Consider the following 9,701-nt stretch of genomic DNA (forward strand, 5'->3'; position numbering starts at 1 on the left):
AACAGAAAAATTGTGAGTGGGCACATGAGTTTCTGCTACGCTCAGGTGTGAATGGGATGTGCTTGGGAAGAAGTTTTTAGGCAACAAGGATGACCAGGGAGGAGAGGTGAGGGGTAAATAAAGCACTGCCTCAGAAGTTGCAGCAATGTCACAAAGATGAAGACAAATGTATGACTTGCTGGTGATTTTACATTGAAGTCTATGGGAGGCGTGCAGCTCAAGAATCACCCAAAAGTAGAACAAGAAGTATTTCTTGTTGTTGCAGCGACTCGAGGTGCAGCAATTAAGAGAGAACCCCATAAAATCTGTGTGTTTTCATTTCACCTGCGACTTTACATGTCATCAGAATGTCGCTGGAAAGATCCCACCAGTGTGACCCAGGGCAGAGGACTGAGGAGAGAATGAGTTCCCAGGACTTCTAACAAGTGTGGTAGATGGAGAACATGTCTGATAACCCCCGTTATACTGTATGCAGGTTCCTGCCCATTCTCTACATTCAGTTAGGATATCCTCACACTCACTTACCTGACCTCCTGACACCTGTGTAGGAATGGAGACAGGAGTTTCTGCCATTCCGGATCCACAATGAGCAATTCAAAAGATAAAGACTGAACAGTTTCTCTCTTCAAAGCCTTCAAGCAATAGCTCAGCTGCTTGGGATAATTACTTTTCTTCAACATGAGATCAGTAAATGAGCCACACAGCTTCAGACTTGAACAACCAGACATGACGCTCCTAATGAAGTCCTCATCCTGAGTCTCATACAGATAGAAGAAGGTCCGAGGATAGAGATTCTCATCAATGTCCTTCTTGGCCCATTTCATCATGGCAGGTCTGGCTCGGAGTGAGATGTTGATTCCTGTGATCTCTAAGAATATCTTCACCTGATTTTTATTTAGGAGACCAAACAGGAATTGTACAGCTAATGCTAAATGTGAGTGACGTGAACTGAAGCCATGGAGTGATTCTCCTTTACAGATCTCCGGGAGGAAAGTACCTTTCATAAATCCCAACCAATCATCCAGCACATAATACAGAGCAGCAAGGAACTCCTGTACACTCAGGTGGATGAAGCTGTAGCAGGTCTGGGTGTGGATGTCCCAATGAAAGATGTTCTCATTCAGAAATACAGACTCCACCTCAGACAGAGAAAGTCCATGTCTTTCTAGATCTTTCTTCTCAAATAAGATTTGTTGCTGCAGAACTCCTTGATTGGCCAGAGCACACAGCTTCTTCAGACAGGTTTGTTTCCTGCGTACAGACTGCTCCTTGCTGTGATGGGTTATTAGAATCTCCAGGTAATGAAGGTAAATTGAAGTCATCGTTTTACACTGAATTAAACCCAAATCTTTTCCTATTTCTTGTTTCATTACAGTGCAGACAATCCAGCATGTGATGGGGACGGCACACATGGTGTACAGAACTTCATTGTCTTTTATTATACTGAGAACCTTGTCTGCATCCTCCTTATTTCCAAAGAATTGACGGACATATTCCTCTTGATCTTCCCTTGTAAATCCCTGGATTTTCACATTGCAAGGATCATCAATGAATGTGTTAAGTTTCTCCATGGCCAGTGACCTCGTGGTGATGATCAGAGAAGAATGTGGGAGAACCTGTCTCCTGAGCAATCCTTGGAGAATTATTTCCTTGCGGTTTTCTTTTAAAACATCATGACAAACCTCAGATTTCTCCTCCAGAGTCCAACTCAGCTCATCAAACCCATCAACTACAAAGAGAAGTTTTTTATGATTTACTGGATCCTCTAGAAGAGACACCAGGTCACCTGAACTCTCTAGTCCACAGGCTCTGGATAAAAGTCCCACAAGGCTTATGTTTCCAGGGATGGTGTTGATTTCTCTGCAGCTCAGATAGAACAGAAAGTCAAACTTGTCTTGGTAGAGATTCCCAGAGGCCCATTCCAGCATGATCTTCATTGAGGTCATTGTTTTACCAATCCCAGAAGGTCCTTCTAACACCACAATCTTAGGGATACAACCAACTTCATCAGGGTCAAAGAAGGCCTGGATTGTGGTTGGGGAGGATCCATCAGAAGGTATTTTCTCCATGGTCTGTAAATGTCTTCTGCCTGAACTCCTTAGTTCTTGTTCATTTCCCTTTTTATTCTGGGGTCCCTTTCTCATAAATAATGTGATGTATCTTTTCTGTAGATGAACAGCCTCCCCCATACGGGAATCATATCCTGTAATCCTCTGGAACCTCTTTTTTGTAGACTCTCTGCGTTCCTTTCTGAAGTCTTTATGAGAGAAAGGAGAATATTTTATTCCTCATACACACATGAAATAGTTTTTATACAACAGAGTTGGAAATATTATATTCTAACTATAAACCTGAAGAATGGAACCCTAAAAGAAGATATCCCATGAAATACAGGAGGATAATGGACATATCCAAACTATGGACACATCATCCAGAGAAGAGGTGTAATTATAACCTTCAGAACCCCTGTGCAAGAAGCCATGAAGAGTTTATCTGACCGCTGGGGCCCTTTCCATTGGTCTCGGGACCCTTTTCACTGGTCCATGAGCCCTTTCCTATGCTTCTTGGCCTTCCCATTAACTTCCATCATGGGGTCGTTTATAAGCTCTGGTTCACACTGCTGCCACTTATCATGTGACTTGTGATACAAAGTCACATGACAAATCAAAACACATTTATTTCAGTGGGTGCCATCCTAATCAATGCAACTCAAGCTGCTAGTGCAACCCTGATAGTTCCACCACTGATCCAGACTACAACAGAGCAAAATGTTCATCCAGAAGAGATTTTATATCAAACGTGGATGTCCTACTAACCTGATAATCTGTCATGTGTCATCTTCTTCGGTTTGGCTGGAAATAAGATGAGGGAAGTGATTAGTCCTGACAAACCTCTGAAATGTATAAAATAATAACTAAGAGAGTTATTAGTGTAGCAGATCCTCCCCGACACCATCATTCCACCAACCCTCTGTAGATTGGAGTCTCCCCTCCTATTTTTCCATGCAGGTGATGGGGAGTGTCTATGTCTGCCTGGTAACATCTCAGCACATTGCAGTGACATGTGACCATAATGGGGGGACCATAACCCCCCCAATTCTCTATGCAGGTTTTACAGGCACACACCTAGAATCTGTAGCCATGACTCCTCTTTCTGATGGAGGTTCAGGTGGATGCCTTGGGCACAAGGCTCAGAACACTGAACAACAGTCATGAGGGTCTCCCTGTAATACAGCTATAAATATGGAGGGTCTGTATAATAGGCAAGTGGCTGCAATTGTATAACTCTGCTCGGCATGCTGAGTAATGTCATTGTGTTATGGGGACTGACTGCCAGCATCCTGGAGAAGTGTTACTCTGTGCCCCTTTCAGAATGTTCCTGAACTCTGTAGCCTTTTCCTTCATCGACAATTTTGATACCCCCTAACTTCCTCAAGAAAGATAGTTTAACCCCTTAGTGACTGAAGGTAAAACAAATGTTAATGCCTAAACAGAAATTTGCAACTTTGACCCATGTTAGTACATCTTACATATCAATGCAACTACATTGTGTACCAGGTGGATCATACCACGTTTTGTCAGGACAAACTGGGCTTCATTTGTTGGGAAACGGTGACAGATATCTCCTGATTGTTTATTATCAAAGGAGCACTGGCAGAAAATAGTAAAAAAAAACAAAAATGCATGTAGCTGTTTATTTATTGCTATTACCATAACTTACCACCAAAGAACAACCCCAAATAAATTATCCTGTTCCTGACAATCGCAGTGATACCACAAATGTGGATGTTATTTGTTGTACCCAGAGTATGGACCAGAAACAATGGGGCACATTTGGCTTTTTGTCCGATCTAAAAATCACTGACACTAATTTAGAAAATGTTTTTTATTTATCGGACCGAAAATGAATTGACCCCTGACCTTTCACCCGTACCTTTACCCTATCACTAATCCTGGCACTGACCTGGAACAAACCTTCATTCAGATATTTCTTTATTTTTTTACTTTATCATTTTGTATACACTTTTGTTTGTTTCCATCTTTGTCCCCTGCAAAGAGACAAAGATGTGATGTGTTCTATAATCCTGTATGTATACACTGTATGATATAATGGATCCTGTATGTATACAATGTATAATATAATGTATCCTGTATGTATACAATGTATTATATAATGTATCCTGTATGTATACAATGTATAATATAATGTGTCCTGTATGTATACAATGTATTATATAATGGGTCCTGTATGTATACAATGTATTATATAATGGATCCTGTATGTATACAATGTATGATATAATGGATCCTGTATGTATACACTGTATAATATAATGTATCCTGTATGTATACAATGTGTTACATAATTGATCCTGTATGTATACAATGTATTATATAATGGGTCCTGTATGTATACAATGTATTATATAATATATACTGTATGTATACAATGTATTATATAATGGGTCCTGTATGTATACAATGTATGATATAATGGATCCTGTATGTATACAATGTATTATATAATGGATCCTGTATGTATACAATGTATGATATAATGGATCCTGTATGTATACAATGTGTTATATAATATATCCTGTATGTATACAATGTATTATATAATGGATCCTGTATGTATACAATGTATTATATAATGGATCCTGTATGTATACAATGTATGATATAATGTGTCCTGTATGTATACAATGTATTATATAATGTGTCCTGTATGTATACAATGTGTGATATAATGGATCCTGTATGTATACAATGTGTTATATAATATATCCTGTATGTATACAATGTATGATATAATGGATCCTGTATGTATACAATGTGTTATATAATATATACTGTATGTATACAATGTATGATATAATGGATCCTGTATGTATACAATGTGTTATATAATATATCCTGTATGTATACAATGTATTATATAATGGATCCTGTATGTATACAATGTATTATATAATGGATCCTGTATGTATACAATGTATGATATAATGGATCCTGTATGTATACAATGTGTTATATAATATATCCTGTATGTATACAATGTATGATATAATGGATCCCGTATGTATACAATGTGTTCTAGAATAGATCATGTATGTATACAATATATCATATAATGTATCATGTATGTATACAATGTATTATATATTATATCATGTATGTATACAATGTATTATATAATACATCCTGTATGTATACAATGTGTTATATAATGGATCATGTATGTATATAATGTATTATATAATATATCTTTTATATATATAATGTTTTTATATAATGAACTCTGTATATATACAATGTATGATGTAATGTATCCAATATGTATACAATGTATGATATAATGGATCCTTTATGTATACAATGTATTATATAATGTATCCTGTATGTATACAATGTATGATATAATATATCCTGTATGTATACAATGTATTATATAATGGATCCTGTATGTATACAATGTATGATATAATGTATCCTGTATGTATACAATGTATTATATAATGGATACTGTATGTATACAATGTATTATATAATATATCCTGTATGTATACAATGTATGATATAATGGATCCTGTATGTATACAATGTATTATATAATGTATCCTGTATGTATACAATGTGTGATATAATGGATCCTGTATGTATACAATGTATTATATGATGGATCCTGTATGTATACAATGTATGATATAATGTATCCTGTATGTATACAATGTATTATATAATGGATCCTGTATGTATACAATGCATTATATAATATATCCTGTATGTATACAATGTATGATATAATGGATCCTGTATGTATACAATGTATGATATAATGTGTCCTGTATGTATACAATGTATTATATAATGGATCCTGTATGTATACAATGTATTATATAATGGATCCTGTATGTATACAATGTATGATATAATGTATCCTGTATGTATACAATGTATTATATAATGGATCCTGTATGTATACAATGTATGATATAATGGATCCTGTATGTATACAATGTATGATATAACGTGTCCTGTATGTATACAATGTATGATATAATGTGTCCTGTATGTATACAATGTATTATATAATGGATCCTGTATGTATGCAATGTATTATATAATGTGTCCTGTATGTATACAATGTATGATGTAATGTATCCAATATGTATACAATGTATGATATAATGGATCCTTTATGTATACAATGTATTATATAATGTATCCTGTATGTATACAATGTATGATATAATATATCCTGTATGTATACAATGTATTATATAATGGATCCTGTATGTATACAATGTATGATATAATGTATCCTGTATGTATACAATGTATTATATAATGGATACTGTATGTATACAATGTATTATATAATATATCCTGTATGTATACAATGTATGATATAATGGATCCTGTATGTATACAATGTATTATATAATGTATCCTGTATGTATACAATGTGTGATATAATGGATCCTGTATGTATACAATGTATTATATGATGGATCCTGTATGTATACAATGTATGATATAATGTATCCTGTATGTATACAATGTATTATATAATGGATCCTGTATGTATACAATGCATTATATAATATATCCTGTATGTATACAATGTATGATATAATGGATCCTGTATGTATACAATGTATGATATAATGTGTCCTGTATGTATACAATGTATTATATAATGGATCCTGTATGTATACAATGTATTATATAATGGATCCTGTATGTATACAATGTATGATATAATGTATCCTGTATGTATACAATGTATTATATAATGGATCCTGTATGTATACAATGTATGATATAATGGATCCTGTATGTATACAATGTATGATATAACGTGTCCTGTATGTATACAATGTATGATATAATGTGTCCTGTATGTATACAATGTATTATATAATGGATCCTGTATGTATGCAATGTATTATATAATGTGTCCTGTATGTATACAATGTATTATATAATGGATCCTGTATGTATGCAATGTATTATATAATGGATCCCGTATGCATACAATGTATTATATAATGCAAGGCTTGAAATTTCCACTCGCTCGCATTTGGCTTGTGAAAATAACATGGGGGCGAGTGTGTTCCAGGTGCTGCATCGGAGGGTGGGGGGCGGGTGCTACCAGCAACACCAACCTGCCCCGAGCACTGTGTTGAGGGGCGGAGCACTGCTGGTGCCGCTCCTCAGTGACCTGAGTGATTGCAGTTTCACTCCTATCACAGGGAGCAGCTGCTGGCACTTGCTGGAGGGAGGACTAGGCTTTCTCCTTTCTCTTGCCTGCTGGGGGCAATAGACAGTCAGCACAAGGAGTGAAGGCAGAGTGTCCTTCCTCTCTCCCCTTGTCATGTGACTTATCACATGAATGAAGGAGGGAAAGAAGGAGAAGCTTCATTCACAAGATCTGTGAGTACAAGGGGAAAGGGTGAGGTTACACTTATGGGGACACCTGATGTAAAGGGGGATTCTGATGGGGACACCCTATATAAAGGGGGACTCTGATGGGGACACCTGATGTAAAGGGGCACTCTGATGGGGACACCTTATATAAAGGGGGACTCTTATGGGAACACCTTATGTAAAGGGGGACTCTGATGGGGGACAAATGATGTAAAGGGGGACTCTGATGGGGGACACCTGATGTAAAGGGGGACTCTGATTGGGGACACCTGATGTAAAGGAGGACTTTGATGGGGACACTTATTTTTATTTTATGTTTACATTGTTTTATGTTCACCACTTGCCCTCTGGACTCTATTAAGCTATTTCTGTTATGTTTAAATTGACATAATAAAGCTATGTTATAATTGCTGTTTTTCATATTTTGAACTCTTTATTCTAAAGAAAAATGTAATTTGATAAGCTTTAAGGGGGCATGGTTGGGGGCAGGGCTGGGGTTGGGGGCTGGACCAGGGGTGGGGTTGGAGGCAGATCTGGGCAAGGTTTGGTAGGGCAACTGGTGGAGAGTAAGGCTTTGTGCCTGGCTAGTAGGTATAGACTTGAAATTTTAAGCCCTGATATAATGGGTCCTGTATGTATACAATGTATTATATAATGGATCCTGTATGTATACAATGTATGATATAATGGGTCCTGTATGTATACAATGTATTATATAATGGATCCTGTATGTATACAATGTATTATATAATGTGTCCTGTATGTATACAATGTATTATATAATGGGTCCTGTATGTATACAATGTATTATATAATGGATCCTGTATGTATACAATGTATGATATGATGGATCCTGTATGTTTACAATGTATGATATAATGGATCCTGTATGTATACACTGTATGATATAATGGATCCTGTATGTATACAATGTATGATATAATGGATCCTGTATGTATACAATGTATTATATAATATGTCCTGTATGTATACAATGTATTATATAATGTATCCTGTATGTATACAATGTATTATATAATGTGTCCTGTATGTATACAATGTATGATATAATGTGTCCTGTATGTATACAATGTATGATATAATGGATCCTGTATGTATACAATGTATGATATAATGGATCCTGTATGTATACAATGTATGATATAATATATCCTGTATGTATACAATGTATGATATAATGTGTCCTGTATGTATACAATGTATTATATAATGGATCCTGTATGTATACAATGTATGATATAATGGATCCTGTATGTATACAATGTGTTATATAATGGATCCTGTATGTATACAATGTATTATATAATGGATCCTGTATGTATACAATGTATAATATAATGGATCCTGTATGTATACAATGTATTATATAATAGATCCTGTATGTATACAATGTGTTATATAATGGATCCTGTATGTATACAATGTATTATATAATGGATCCTGTATGTATACAATGTATGATATAATGGATCCTGTATGTATACAATGTATGATATAATGGATCTTGTATGTATACAATGTGTTATATGATGGAGCCTGTATGCATACAATGTTTCTTTCTCTTTATTCATTCAAGAAATAAAACACAGGGGCGGGCTGCACAATGACTGATAACTGTGTTTGCCAATCAGAGGCTATCACAGTGATCAGGTGACTTGGAAGTGGAAGTCCCGGGCCCCGATCATTAGTACGATACCCGGGACTATCAGTGAGATCCTAGTCTCTGTGCAGCACTCCCAGCACAAAGAGAGGTACACAGATATGGGGCCCCCAGGATAAAGACCCACTTCTGTGAGGCCCCATATGTGTGCACTGTCAGCGTGAAGGGGTTCATCCATTTGGAAGCTCCTGACTGGTCGCTGGCTTTCCCTGGATGACATTCCTAGTTCTTCCTCTCACAGATATTGATCAGGAATTGGTAGGAAATGGTCATTATAGACGGGAACTCACCATTCTGGGCCCTCCTCACCTGGAGGTCATTTGCGGGTCCCATTAGACTGATCAGTGTAAAGACTTCATTGGTGACATCCAGAGCCCCTTCTTCTCCATATGTGCCTATCAGGATGTTCTTGGTGGAGATCCAGTCGGCATTTTCTAGTTTTCCTCGGGGGATTGGAAGTTTACCTCCATAAGCGAAATCAGACAATTTGTTCCTAAATCTCTTGAAGTCACATCCTTTCAGATCTTTCAGAGAATATATGAGAAGATCCCCGGGGGGTTTGTGTGACCTTTCCCAGGAAACCAGGA

At 36.5% G+C, this 9,701-nt stretch overlaps 1 protein-coding gene across 1 annotated transcript in view; it reads right to left on the reverse strand.

Annotated features, from left to right (window-relative positions):
• The window catches only part of LOC149456157 (NACHT, LRR and PYD domains-containing protein 12-like), a 118,561-nt gene extending 108,866 nt beyond the window's left edge, over positions 1-9,695 (reverse strand). The window contains exons 1-3 of the mRNA XM_089685381.1: positions 9,405-9,695; positions 2,817-2,852; positions 526-2,257 (exon numbers count right to left, since the gene is read on the reverse strand). Of these exons, the coding sequence (XP_089541507.1) occupies positions 526-2,257; positions 2,817-2,852; positions 9,405-9,447 (1,811 nt within the window). The 5' untranslated portion in view covers positions 9,448-9,695. The remainder of the gene's footprint in view (positions 1-525; positions 2,258-2,816; positions 2,853-9,404) is intronic.
• Positions 9,696-9,701: the final 6 nt, after the last annotated feature.

This window comes from Staurois parvus, unplaced genomic scaffold (genome assembly GCF_062004578.1).
Source record: "Staurois parvus isolate SC_StPar_1 unplaced genomic scaffold, SC_StPar_1.0 ptg000374l, whole genome shotgun sequence".
In the NCBI taxonomy this organism is placed as follows: Eukaryota; Metazoa; Chordata; class Amphibia; order Anura; family Ranidae; genus Staurois; species Staurois parvus.